This window comes from Drosophila obscura, unplaced genomic scaffold (genome assembly GCF_018151105.1).
Source record: "Drosophila obscura isolate BZ-5 IFL unplaced genomic scaffold, ASM1815110v1 contig_9, whole genome shotgun sequence".
NCBI lineage: Eukaryota > Metazoa > Arthropoda > Insecta > Diptera > Drosophilidae > Drosophila > Drosophila obscura.
The window spans coordinates 5012261-5026509 of NW_024542883.1; the positions used below are offsets into that span (position 1 = coordinate 5012261).

At 40.1% G+C, this 14249-nt stretch overlaps 2 protein-coding genes across 2 annotated transcripts in view; one reads left to right on the top strand and one right to left on the bottom strand.

The window, feature by feature from the left end:
* The window catches only part of LOC111069240 (protein decapentaplegic), a 36537-nt gene that overhangs the window by 17961 nt on the left and 4327 nt on the right, over positions 1–14249 (bottom strand). The gene's annotated exons all lie outside the window — the stretch shown is intronic.
* LOC111069209 lies at positions 11994–12817 on the top strand. Its single transcript, XM_022359151.2, has 3 exons — positions 11994–12021; positions 12084–12182; positions 12248–12817. The coding sequence occupies exons 1-3, from the start codon at positions 11994–11996 to the stop codon at positions 12580–12582; spliced, it is 462 nt and encodes a 153-aa protein (XP_022214843.1). The 3' UTR covers positions 12583–12817.

The following is a 14249-nucleotide window of genomic DNA, read 5'->3' on the forward strand; positions in this document are numbered from 1 at the left end:
TCAGACGCGGACTCGCCTCGATTGCCAGATCGCGTGCATTGCTCATATATGGCAACGGGGCGCGCATGGCGCACGTTTTAATTAGGATAATGAGTTGTTTCCGGGCTGGAACCCAGCCAGGAGGAGCCCAGCCCCGGCAGAGATTCATTCATTTGGCCGACTGGCTAACTGGCTGGCGAGTCCGTCACCAAGTTGTGGCCATAAATGGAGCTACCACGTTGGAATTACAAATCGTTGTAAGTTTAATTAAAAATTAATAAATTTATGAGTTGCCATTCGCATTAGCCATGCCAATTGACTGGCCTGGGGCACTGCAATGCGAATGCAATGTTGCCCCATTGCCATGTTCTTCATTGATTTATGACTCGTAAGAGTTTTAGTCTCCTCAGAGAGATAGAGACTGTCGGGCGACTTTTCTTTTTGGGCCTTGGTCCTGTAACCACAAAGAATATCCACTGCCACAATGACTGCCACACAGTTGACTTCAAGGCGCACCGCATTCCTTTGACGAGTGATGTACCCTTTGGCCACTTCAGTTGACTAATTACCAAGGCGAAAAATGATTTAGAGATTCCAGTACGAGTACATACGAAGTTGAGGATCATCCCGACATCTGATGTCTGTTGACAACTCTCCGATCTTTACGTGAACCATTCACAGATCAACAGTTTTTACCCGCTCCCATGCTCTCCTGGCTACGTTGGTGGCCCGCCCCGGACTTCTGTCGCTAACGAATGATTCTCGGGTGCCGAGGCCCAAACAAATACAAAATATTAGCGCTTGGCCTTTCAACGCTCGGGGTCTGGTCTCTCGTCTGGTCCCTGGCGCTTAGAGGGTCTCGACCTAGCGGCCGTCCACAATGGTAGATCAGCCATGCCATCGGTAAGCCCTCGCTGGCACTCTGTCTGATGTTGTTTAATTGCCCCTCTGACAGACACACGCATGTCAAGTACAAATCAAAGCGAAAATCGGATCGGGCTCACAAATAGATACAGATACACAGATACAGCTATAATCCGACCTGCTCTATCTGCGTTTGAGTTAATTTTTTGTTTATTAGGCGGTAAATATCAAAGTTGAGCATAAATCAAATGCTAGCTGGTACATATCTCACCGGTACAGATACAGATGCAGACACAAATACAAATACAAATACAAAAACTCGTGCATCTATAGATACTCTTGCCGCTGCTGCTGGTGCTGGTGCTGATGCTGCTGATACACTCAGCAGTAGTCGTTCTTGTGTCGAAACTTTTCATTTTCTCCTTTTTGGCTGTGTTAATTTGTACGTTCCACAAAATGAAACTTATATCTTTTATCTCACGGTCTGTTTGTTTGTTCGTTGTTGCTGCTTTGGCTGTTGCTGCCGCCCGTACGCTCACTTAGCTCCGGGTTCTGTTTAGTTTCAATAACTATTTTCCAATTAACACAAAACGCGTGTTTTTCACGTTAATTAATACAGAACTTTTTATCAATATTTGCAATAAAAATCAATCAACAGCTTTTGCAATTAATCAACATCAAAAGCAAAGCGCTCAGCCCCAGGCAACACCTGCTCTTCGGCACTCTGACACTCAATAGATACAGATACTTGTGCCTATACAGTTTTCGATACAGATACAGATACAGCCACAGCTACGACTACAGCTACAGCTACAGCTACATGCCCCTTAAATTGGCTCAGTAAGTTCAACAGGAACAAGTTGCTGCCACGCTTTTCTGCGTTTGTAATTTGTTGCCTGACCTTTCATTCGGCCACTCGGAGATCGCCATTCCTGGTATCGAACACGTTCAGCTTATATAAGCAATATGTAAGCAAATTAAAATTATTATCTTATGGTTGATTCCAGGTAGAGTGTGAAATTTATGGAACGAATTGCATTTAAATGTATCTGTAAACAATTGGTTGGGAGTTTCCATCGAAAATCTATCTCCACGTTCTGCGTGGGCAGAATGACTAAGTCAAGGTCGAAAGAACTAAAAGTACACACAGTGTATATGGAATGGTCCAGAAAAATAATACTGAAAAATGTATTGAAAATTAAAAGGACCAGAAATATTTACATATGTTCTGTCGACTTTGAATCGTTTTAAAATTGCACAAAATGTCACAAATCTGCGGCTAAGAGTTTACAAATTATAATTAAAATAAAAAATGCCGCTAAGAACCTTTTCTTAAAGAATGTTGGAAATTATTATCTGTAATATCCATTTTTTCCATTTTTAAATGATTAGATCTGTAGAAATATTATATATATTTTTTTGTCGTACCGTGACATGGGTTGAACTTTGAACTCTGCGATCACCTTTTCAGAGCTCGTGCACGAAATGCAATAGTTCAACAGCTCTGCTCCCGTGGACTGCTTGAGTGAGTGCGTCTCGCAACATCTCCCTTCGGCCTCAATCAGCACACCTGCACCAGCCACTCGTACAGCTCCAGCCACCCACCATACCACCCCCTAGCCATATAGAGCCATCCTCACCAAGCATTGAAATTAAACCAAGTGCATTAATTTATTACACAACAAACAGATTGCTTTGCAAATCAAATGAAAATTTACGGGGCATACCAAAATGAAAGGAGAGGAAAAAGTCGGGTAACGATTCTCGCACAAGAAAAGTGCATGGCAGGCGCATAATCAATACAATTTGTGCGTTACACCTTGAGTTGAAAAGAGAGACCAGATCCAGATCCAGATCCAGACCGGGATCCGGCGGGGGAACGGGATTTTGGATGCTCGATCAGCCCAACCAAGCATGGCATCCAAATGCAGCTCGTGCGCAACCCACATGGATGGATACGGAAAGGGAAGTGGGAAAATCCCAGATGGGTAGACGGGCTGAAATTCGGGAGATCGGGGGATCACGACTGGACTATATCCCTGCCTCCGGGCGCTGAGGAGAGTACACGCATGCCACCCACCATGGAGGCGCCGAGAGATCTTCCCAGAGATCGTGCCCAGCATAAAGTGCTACATTTAATTGCGTGCCAAAGCGCACCGCATTCCCTGCCCCATACCATTCCCTATTCACAAGATCATCGGATTGTTCTTCCTCTTCTCAGTTTGCCCACGGCGTGGAGCACACTTAATATTTATTGTTTATTTACACAAGCGCATTAATCGCAAAGCGCAAACGCGCCAAAAACGAGCAGCGCAATTCCCCGCGCCATCATCGTCGTCATTCTATCCAATATTTCCAGAGTGTGCCCTGATCATTTCTTGGGAGAGCCACAGCCACAGCGACATAGAGAGAGTGAGAGACGCCCGAGGTTTCCGAAAATTGCTATCGAGGTTTCCCGTGTTACAGATAGCAATGGAAATGCTATACAGTGGGATGAACATATACGAAATATGGGATAATATGGACATAGTCAATTACTGTGTTTAAAATATCATATCATCACAAGGAGAATTGGGTTGTTGGTCTAAAATCAATGTTTGAAGAACAGAACCATGAAAACTAGTATAAGAAAATAATAAAACCAATGAGGAACTCAAAACCTCTGGCCTTATTTGATTTTCACTTTCCAACTAAATATTTCATTGATCAGCATGAATTCCATTAAATATATACGTTCCATGTATGATCACGTATATTTTTATCATTTACTTATGACATACGTTTGCCGCCCGTCCCACTGTCCCCGTGTTTGCTTTACCTGGGCAGACGCCACCGAGGTGTGTTGTGTGTGCTCGAGGGTGCCCATGGAGATTTTGAGTACTTATTGCGTTTCAATATTTAGTTTGAAAATGTGTGTTTCTTCGCACCAGCTCATTTAATTGCTAATTTATGGTCTCAACTGTTCGATCCAATCCCCGAGGAAGAGGGGAAAGTCCAGGCCCAGGTAGCGAGGTCTTTTAGAAACATTTTTGATAATTGCGCTGATTTGTTGCGGCTCGTGAGCTTTTGGCAAGTCAATTTTTGCAACTTTGTGCCTGCATGCAGAGAAGAGAGAGAGAGAGAGCGGGAGGGACGGACATTGAGTGTGTAAACAAACCAAGCAAACCGAAGACGAATGGGATTTGTATCTTGTAGCTGAGAGAGACACACACAGCCCCACAGAAGTGGAAAAAAATGTAGGTAGATGGATCCCATCAGACTCGGAGAGTTTCCCACCAAAAATTGTTACTTGTCAGACACTCGAGCTGAACTTCATTAATTATGCAATCAGAAGTAGCGGCTAGAGCGATTTATGAGCATAAATCACACGCTCATCACTGAGCCAACTGGGCCCAGTTGGTGTTCCAGCATTACAACGAGCGTAATGTTCGACAGAAAATTTGCATAATTCCTGGAAGGCAGCGTCATCGTGCCGAAAATGAGATGGGGCGAGAGTCGGGGTAAAGATGTTCGATCAAGTGGCTTAATAGCTTGGAGAAAACAAGTGAAGTTCAACAGTTTGGAGAGCACTTGAGAGCGCCGTCGAAAGAAAAACACTCCATGGCCAGGAATCGCAGATGACTCGGACTCGAAGGCAGCTTAGCCCCCGCCTCATCCTCAGCCTCAGCCTGAACTCAGCTCAGCTCAGCTCAAGTCCATGTCCATGTCGATGGCGATGATTCCTAGCCACGGCCTATTGAAAATGAAAATAACTTAATGCAAAGTAAGCGGCAGAGAGCCAGCGACAACGTTCAACTGTTCATGAGCAAACAACAGCCCCAGCCCCAGCCTCAGCCTCAGCAGCATCTACAGCAGCGGCTACAACATGGTACATGGCCACAACTCGTTGGCTTCGTTGGCTCTTAACGAGGCCGACATCAAACAAAACGTTGACCAGAGCAGGGGCCGACTAAGATCTTGAGGCTGGGCTTCACTGCTATGTAAACAATTCCTAGGCAACAACCACAGGTCTGGCCTGTGCCCCTGTGTGCGTTTGAATCTGTATATGTTTCCCCGGTTTGTGTATGCATGTGTGTTGCTAACATTTCACTCAAAAGGCTGGAGACTAAGCCTTAACAAGAACGAAAGAGTATTCGATGCGAAAATACCCGATAAAGATGGAGAGAGATCGTCAGAGATATGATCTTAAAATACAAATTTTTTACCGCTAAACAACAGAATTTTTATTGATTTCGTGGGAGTATTCAAGTCGTTTGAATGCCTATATATCTTTATACATATAGTATTATTGATATTTAACATATGAGATAGATTTCATAGTTCAATCCAAATCATGAATATAATTTTTATATGTAACAGATGTTAGGTTCCACTTCGTATCTCTTTTTCTTGTCTTTCTTCAACTTATTGAAAATCAAACACACCCAACCACATGCAGGGTATCAAAAAGATGACTCTTCTGGACCTTACCCGTTCGCTGGTAATGTGAAAAATTTTTTAGTCAAATATTGACCAGAGCCAAGCAAGTAAGAACATCCAGAGCTGACGAGGTTGATGATTTTTCAATTTGGGGTTTGTAGTTTTCCGCTGGGACGATCTTAGCTACAGAAGAGATGAGAATCAGCCCAGGCCTGGCTTCAGCATCGGCGCTCGCTCTGGCTCTGGCTATGGCACTGCTCTTTCATCACCATGGAGCACTTTAAAACAGTTCATTTCTTTTGTCAAGGCTGTGCATGTACGAGATTTTTTAGATATTGCCGCTCTGCAAATGTGGCTGGCCGGCAAACAGGCTGCCAGCTACCGAACAAGTTAAAATATTTAAACAAGTTTAGTGATTTTCTGTTAAGTAGTCGGTAATGCACACGAGCAGCTCAGGCCCAGGGGCTCAGGGATCTCAGAGATGTGACTGAAGATCGTGTGTAGCGGGGCAATTTAATTGTTTGTGGGCAGTCGGGCAAATTTTGTGGGTATCCACAATGGCAGGGACATGAAAATGTTCATGGACAGGGCCACGCTGGCTCGGACCGCACCCGGATGAACTTTGCTCGGACCGACAATCGTCAGGTATGAATGATGACAGCTTTAGCGTTGGCGATGATCAACGATGGGGCAAGCAGAAGAAGAAACAGAGGAAGAGACGAGTCAGAGGCATCGCTGCAGTAGCTGACCCAATGTTTGTTTATTTATTTGCTTTTAGCTGTTAATAATTTATGTAAGAGCGTGTGGGCACTTGGAAAATAACAAATATTCATATTGCAGCCCCTATGCATCTGCATCTGAATCTTCATCTGCATGTCGCTCTCTCTCTCTCTCTCTTTCGGAAAAGTGTAAAGAAAAATTGTGATTTTTAACCTGATGGATCGAAACTGTTGGGGTCCCTCCTCCCTCCTATGATTAGCATTGGTAATGAGATTTTAATATTTCGATGACTGGGCCGTGTTTGTGGAAAGCGTTTAACGGGTCTCAATTGATCCTATGCGTGATACGAGTATTTGTCGAGAAATTTGGTCGAGCTATGATTGTTTGTCTGTGAGGGGTCTTAACTTTCTTTTGGTCGATATAAGTGAAATGGTTTTATCGATATAAATTTAAGAAAAATACATAGAAAACAGATTTAAAGGAATTGGTTTCGTAGTAAAATTCTGGTTCCCTTTTTTACAGACCTGGGACATAATGAGGGTAAAAAAATATTACACTCTATACCGTTAATGAGAAAATTTTAAATTTTAATTTTAAAGTAGTGGCATTGGTGCTGCAAGTACATTTGACAGCTCTTCTCTTCATACTTATCAACAGAATATCTTTAAGAATTTCATTCAGTCGTATTGCGTTAGATTCCTCAAGTTTATACAATTTTTTTAACCTAGCTAATATTTCTCTTCAAATGGCTGAAATTTTTGTATATTTATTCCAATCATTTAAAAGTTTCCCTCGACCACTATGATATTTTCTACCCTCCATCCTACTCATGTTGACTGATCCGATTTCCCGCGAACCTTGCCGAACATTCATCACTGCAACTCAGATTGAAAACAAACAATTTTTTTCCGCGCAAGCTTCCGTGGAATCAAAAGGAAAACATCGGAGGGTATTTCTTCCTCTTTGCATTTGCAAAAAATTGGCTAAAACACTTAGAAATTGTTGAAATTCTATTCCCAGAAACACACTTTCAATTATTATTTCCCGCTAATACAAACACACAAATAAACAAAACAAAGCAACAAAAAGATCAGAAATAGCACCAAAATAGCGATTTCACATCAGTGCGAAATATTTGCAATGATTACGTGAGATAGAAGTCGCAGACTATTTCAAGACATCCAAAAAAGAGAAAACTCTTTTTTAAATAAAAAAAAAATATTCCAAAGAGAGGCGATAAACCAAGTGCAACCATAATTGAATATTTGTATTTTGGTAAATTAAGTGGCCGGAGCCAACTTAAACAAAGCCCCAAGTGAGAACAAGTGGCACGGATGGAAAGTCTGCGGCAGACCCTACCATAAACAAATGGACTGCCAGAGCAATTCCACATAGCGTACGATTTAAACATAAACAAACCAAACCAAAGAAAAAGATAAGGCAAAAATCCAGAGAACACAAATTTACCCAAAAAAGCTGCCAATAAAAATTTCAGAGGCACTCGAGTCAGCGGCAACTTGTTTTTTCACCGCTAGAAAAAATGCCAAACCCCGACACGGAACAAGTAAGATCGATATAAGTATTCGGTATGCAGACTTCCAGATACCCGATACTAGGATTCATTTCTAGTGAAACTCACATTAAGTGATTAATGCAACAAAACAACCCTGCTTAAAAAGAGACAATTAATTTAGTTCTAATACCATTATCGTTGTAATGTTAGTCCGATTGAGATCATTCTGGATCATCAGATAATATTTGTATACATACATATGTACATATGTAGGTAGTCGATCCAAAGATAAGTTATATAATTTAAAATCGTATCTGCATTATAAAAGAATTCAGACCATTTATTTATTTAGTTATTGATCCTTATTGATCATTATAATTTAATTCTGCGCTTTTTTTTACATTTTCACGAATGCGGCATACCTTTGTACTTCACCGAGTACCGGGTATAGCACAGTCTCTCCCAGAGGTCTCTTGCTGTGATTTTTATGCATAACAAGCTGCAGATGAGCAGAAAAAAGGAGAGAGAGGCAGCAAAAAACAATTTTTAATCGAAACGAATTAATGAGCAGCGCAGAAAGCGAAATATTTTTGTTGAAATCGTTAAAAGAAGCGCACGCCTGTCGATGATGATGATGTCCTGCAGTGCCGGGCTAGCAGATGCAAACACAGATACAAATGAAGATTCCGATACAGATATGTATGTGTAGTTGGAGTATCCCCTCATTGGAATAACCTTGACCACGCCGCCCAGCTGGGATGATGATAATGCTGCAAAGTTGATTTTAGCCAGAGATTCTCTATCTTCTACCCCCACCCTGGAAGCAGTCCCAGTCTCATACCCATCCCCAGTCAGCCACCTGTAAACGGCTTTTGGCAACAAAATCTGTCTAAATATTTTGCAGCTGGAGGAGCGGGAGAGAAACATTTATGATTTGTGGCCGCGCAATGAAAATGCGTTCATGGAAATGAGTCGAGTAATTTCGAGGCCGGCATAAAATCGAAAGAGAGAGAATAAAACATGTTGCATACATATGCGCGCCTTACCGGCCGGTAAAATATACAGATCTGTATCTATATTTATGTATCTTCTGCTCGCTTTCTCTCTTTTAGTCTATCTCTGTCATGCTCTTGGCCCCCTGAATTTTATGTTTGGTCATTAGCATTAACAAGCTCGCCTCTTCTAGCGCAATTACCTTTTCAAAGTATTTCAATTATTTTAATTTATCCGTGAATTTGGCTATCCATAAATTTGCATGTTTTGCCTTGGGGTGCCACCACCGCCACCGCCACCTCCCCCATCCCCATCCCCATCACCATGCCATAAATGATTCTTCCTAAGCGTTCCATAAATGAGCGTTCATTCGGAACATTTTCATTCGACTCGCAACTGACTTTTATGGCTTAATTATTTACACACTGAAAGTTGCATGGGAATTTCCAAGGTAAATAATTTAGTTCCTGACCTTATCATAGGCTGGAAGGCCAAAGTTTGTGGTCATGGCTGTGGCTTCGGATCCGATAGTTCATTTACCCGATGGAAACCTTGGGGCAACTATTGCGCAGATTTAATGATAGGAATATATTGAGTGAAATAACTGAGTGAAATGATGTGGAAGCATGAAAGATCCCAGCTTGGCACGTGGACACAATGATAAAGATCATTTTGATGGAAATTCTCTTTTATAAATCAATAAATTAATAGTACATTATTCTCATGAATAATAATGGTATTTATACAAACGATTTTAACATCGAAACCATTGAAAACATCGAAACTCATCTTTCAGTAAGTAACACAGCTAAGGATCAATTTTTACCATTTGTTTCTGGAATATGTGTACGTACTAGTGTTAAGTGCTAAGTACCTGGTACTATTTGATGGGAAAAAAATAAATTGAAGAAGTTGAATGAAGCCATGAAATTATTTTGGCAATAGAAAATATGACGAAAAGACTAAGAAAAGTTTTGCGTATATTTAAATATGTATATGTATATATGTATATTATTATGATCAACTTTGCTCCTCATCTTTAAGACCAAAGTCACATAATTTTCTGCCCATATATTAAAGAAATATTCGAATTTTCTGAGCTGTTTTCAAACAGATCACCTAAATCTCTCAGCATTCAAATGCCCATAGTGATATTTCAACGAAACTATTATTTTAATGCATCCACCTGTGGCGGCATCCCCCAACAGCCCACACGGATTTCACAATTTTCCGAGAGCCTGTGGCCTGTGAGAACATTTGTATTCTAGAATTTGCATGTCATGCAAATTCATTGAAATTTACTATTTCGCATATTTAGTGGAAATTTTATGGGATGGGCAAAGCCGAAAAATCCCAAAAACAAATATGCCCTCGTAAATTCGAAGAATAAAAAGTGCTTGCAAAGAGGGAGGCGGCATGCCACCATTTCGAATAACAAGGCCACGGGCAAAACTTTTCCATTATATATCAAACAGAGCGGTTTGCGATCGCAATCACTATCGCCCAAGCGAACAGTGATCGGGTCGCGGTGTCTGGGCTACCAATACAAATACTTACTAAAGATATGTATGTACGAGTATCGGTATCTATAGGTGGCTACTTCCTGGAAGTCAAAGTTCTCTTTTCGACGCGTCGGCGGCCAAAAGTAATTCACCCTGAGTAGTGAACCAATTCAAGCGAATTTTAGTGTACATTTTTCGCCTCGATCAGTCAGAATCGGAGCGCGGAAAAAGATCGGACCAGGCAGCTTCCAGCTGGGACAGCCGCAGAGGCCGCAGCCCTAACCGATCCTCAAATCGATCGCATTAGTATCTTAATCATGCATGTCACAGTCACAAATTGAAACGATCCATCAGACAAAATTTGAGATCGCGCTCCCGTCTCTTCGCGGGGTCTCTCCCTGCGATAGCAACGATCGTAATATTGGCAACCAGTTACGAGCTCTGGGACCGTAACTATATCTGTGCTTACGTATATGGGTAAATCGCACATGACTTGATCGGCTGTCAGTAGTGGGCCGCAAAAGTTGGAGATTTATAAATAGCCCAGCTAAAATTAACTTTTTGCGGTTTGCATTAATAAAATCAAATGCAATCGGTTTTAACTACATGCTGGTATTTTTATTACCATGTCGAACCGAGGGTGTGCTGTATAAGGTTTGATTGGAATGAGTTCAGGATTTTCAGTATGATTTTGATAAAGGAACTTTGATTTGAATAATGATTATTATTATTTACAGGTATATATTTATAAATAAAAATGTATTGAAGTGTGTACGATATTCATCGATCGTACACTGAAACTACATTTGTAGACAATTATAATTTTAACGAATTCTATTTATTTAGCAAATTAATGAAAAGTATTCTTAGTCTTTCTTAGTGGTACGGGGCTTCTCAGCAAATGAAAATATTATTCCTGCTTTAATATACATAATATTCAACAATAAGATCATATGCATATGGAAATTAGTAGATCATATCATATACAAGTCATACACTAGCTTTCAAGGGTGGACTATTCTATATGTTTTCTTTGGTTTCTATTTTGATGATGTGTCTTTTTTTGTTTTATTTGTATCATAATCAATAAATCAATTCGTATATGGATTATTATTTTTTTCTTCTAGGTGCGTTACAGGGTATAAACTAGTTAACTGATTGTTAAAGCACTTCATTGATTGATAGACTGATTTATTCGCATGCATATTCTCAGCTATATTTTTTTTTTATTGCAGATTTCTGTCGTGAGCCCCAGCTGCACTTTTCGGGGTTTTCACTTTCAAATGGGGCACACTTGACGCCATTTGATTAACAGTCGAGAGTTTGAGTTCATCCTGTGTCACATTAATACGACATATTTTTTAATAATTTTTACACATTATGCTGGATACAAACACACATATTTATATATGATTTGATGTGTAAAAATAACAGCTATATCTGGACAATATTTTAATATGTATTTCGTAGTCGGTGGATATACGTGCCGATCTCTGTGCATGCCAAAATAAATAAATAACCAATTTTTAATTGAATTTCTACCTACATTTTTAACCTGTTTGACGGCATTCCGTGGCAATCAACGTCTCACTGCCAGTTGGTGGAGTAGTCGTCGTTGTCGTTTTTATACTCTTACAAAGGGTATTTAATTTTGACCAGATGTTTTCAGTGACAAAAACAAAGCATTTCCGACTCCAAAGGTAATGTTTTTTTTAAGAAGAAATTTTCTTTAATTAATATGAGTCCCAGTATTTTATATACATATTTACACTTCTTACACAAACAAGTAAAAAATATTGTCTATATCCTATTCGAACCCTGATCGAGGCTTCTTTTTGTAATTTTATGAATTTATAGGTTCGAACTCAAATTGGAAATGTTTTTTATTTCTAAAGGTTCCCCAACAAATAACTAAATTTCATAAGGTCTCTCTAATACTATAGTAACTATCGATCGTCAAGGGTATAAGAAACTCGGTAATTTTTAAGCTGTTTTTGTAGTTGATGACGCGCGCTTTAGCTGGTGTTACTGGTATTGTGGTTTGCTTTTATTATATGCATAGTGAATATAATGTGTTGCGTAGTGTAATGTAGTGTATGGTGTAGTTGTTACTGCTGCTACTTTGGATGTTGCTGTTATTGTAAATTGCTACAGCGAAGCGCCGTTGCCGCCTCAGCATCTTCCTCTTGGACGTATGCTTCTTTTTCCTTTTCTTGCTGATCTTCTTCCTCTTCTTAATATTATTTTTCCTTCTCAGCAACAAAGAAGACCTTTCGCAATGATGCTGAGCGAGGCAAAGGCGGGGAGACGTATGCGGCACGGCACATTCAGCAGCATTCAGACTCTGGCTTATCAGGGGCAGCAACGATTGATGAGGGAATCGGAGACATGCGGAGACTGCGAGGCTACGGCTACCGCTGCTGCTGCCGCTCCATTGAAGTGAAGTCAAGTGAAGTGATAGCCGGAGCAGCAGAGAAGCCGCTCTGCCCGGCTGGAATGGACTGGATGCTGAGAACGCGTGTCACACTCAGACGCCACACAGATACAGGGTGTCCAAAAACACATACGATACTCCCCATTAATACCCCATAGGTATAGATATAAAATCATAAGATTCATATAAGGCTACAAATATTTTCAAACAAAAGAATAAAATCAATAGTTTTGGGGAACAAAAAGGGGGATGTAATGCCAATAAAAAAAGACTTGGCAACCTATGGAAAATTAAATTTAAGGCTAATGCTGTTTTGCTAATATAATAATAATCAATTTCTCTATTCGCTTATCTGCTTCCAAAGCAGCATCACCCTGTACCTCGAATAAACATCCTAAGTGTGCGTGTGCCTGGCTCTTTCTTGTCCCAATAACCGATTTGCATCAGTGAAAATGGAACATTTTAGGGGCAGGGCCCCGCACAAAAGCTTTCCGTATAGAGTGTGAATGCACCGCAGAATGTTGACTCTACTTCCACTGTGACTTGAATTTCTGTCCCTCTGCTATTTTCTATGTTTCTGACAATTGTAACAATAAAATAATAATTCTTAATATACTTAACTGTATAATTTACTCATAAAAAAATACCCATATATGAACGTTAACATAGTTTTTACATAAAATTGTAAATTACCCATCGAGCGACTGGATCCTAAGCATTTTGTTGCGGTTTAGACCATATGAAAATGTATGCCAATACATTTTAATTATTATTTGTGGACGATGCAGTTTAGTTTATTGTTATGGTTTCCTTGATTATTTGTGGTTGCCATTTTAGTATTGCACATATAAATTATGTTATTGAAAGGTCGTAAAGATCTGGATCTCGAATCTAGTTTAAACTCTTCGAATCCAACCGAAAGTGGTTTCAGCTGACGGCATTAACTGTGATGCCCACGTTCGTTTCTATCTCTGTTACCACTTATCATGATCATAATGACGACGATGATTATGACGACAAACAAACAAACAGTAAACAAATCCGAGTGTGGACAGAGAACGTGTTCTGTAATCCAATATCTGAGTAGAGGCCAATGAAGAGCAGAAGATGTGATTTTCTTGGGTTTCTAATTTGTGCTAATTGGTTCACCGACGATTTGTTATTGGAAAACTGGGGAGAGCTTTTGATCGGAAAACTCTGATCAAATTCGAGAGAGAGTGGCATTGGAAAAACCACATAATAATTACGAGTAAATTTAGAATTCTGTTTATGTGGATACAATAATTTTACGTGGCTAATATTGGATTCATTACGTGGGCCATAGAAACTGTGTTTATTCGGGATATTATTAATTGGGTACATACTCAAACAGTTACATACGTCAACCATAGTATTATATATAAGCGAAAACGCCTTGGGAAAAAATCATATGTAAATACACTATCGTCACTTACATGTGTCCGATTACGAGTATATTAAACTTTTCTGGGTATTTCCTATTACGTACCCAAGTAATCAACAAACCAAAATCACTTTGTGTATACTTTTATCAATTTTATTTCTGTCCTACATTTGAAACTAGTCAATCTTTTTGTGTGTTTAGGGAATGGTCAAAGGCCCCCTTTAATAAATGTCGCGTTCCCATTGCAAAATGATACAACAAAAACGAAACGGGAAGAAAATGGAAATACAAAACTTGCGGTTTTTTATCGTTTTGCTTGCTCTTAGAGCGTTTTCAAGTTCGTTAAATAAAATTGTCGCCAGAGGCAACAGCTGACGTGTTGCTGTGGCTGATGCTGCCGCTGATTGCTGTGCCACAGAGTGT

Coding starts and splice junctions, on each gene's coding strand:
- LOC111069209 (XM_022359151.2), top strand. CDS start 11,994: ATGACGCGCGCTTTAGCTGGTGTTACTG. Junction 12,022..12,083: donor CGCTTTAGCTGGTGTTACTG/GTATTGTGGTTT, acceptor AGTGTAATGTAG/TGTATGGTGTAGTTGTTACT. Junction 12,183..12,247: donor TCAGCATCTTCCTCTTGGAC/GTATGCTTCTTT, acceptor TTTCCTTCTCAG/CAACAAAGAAGACCTTTCGC.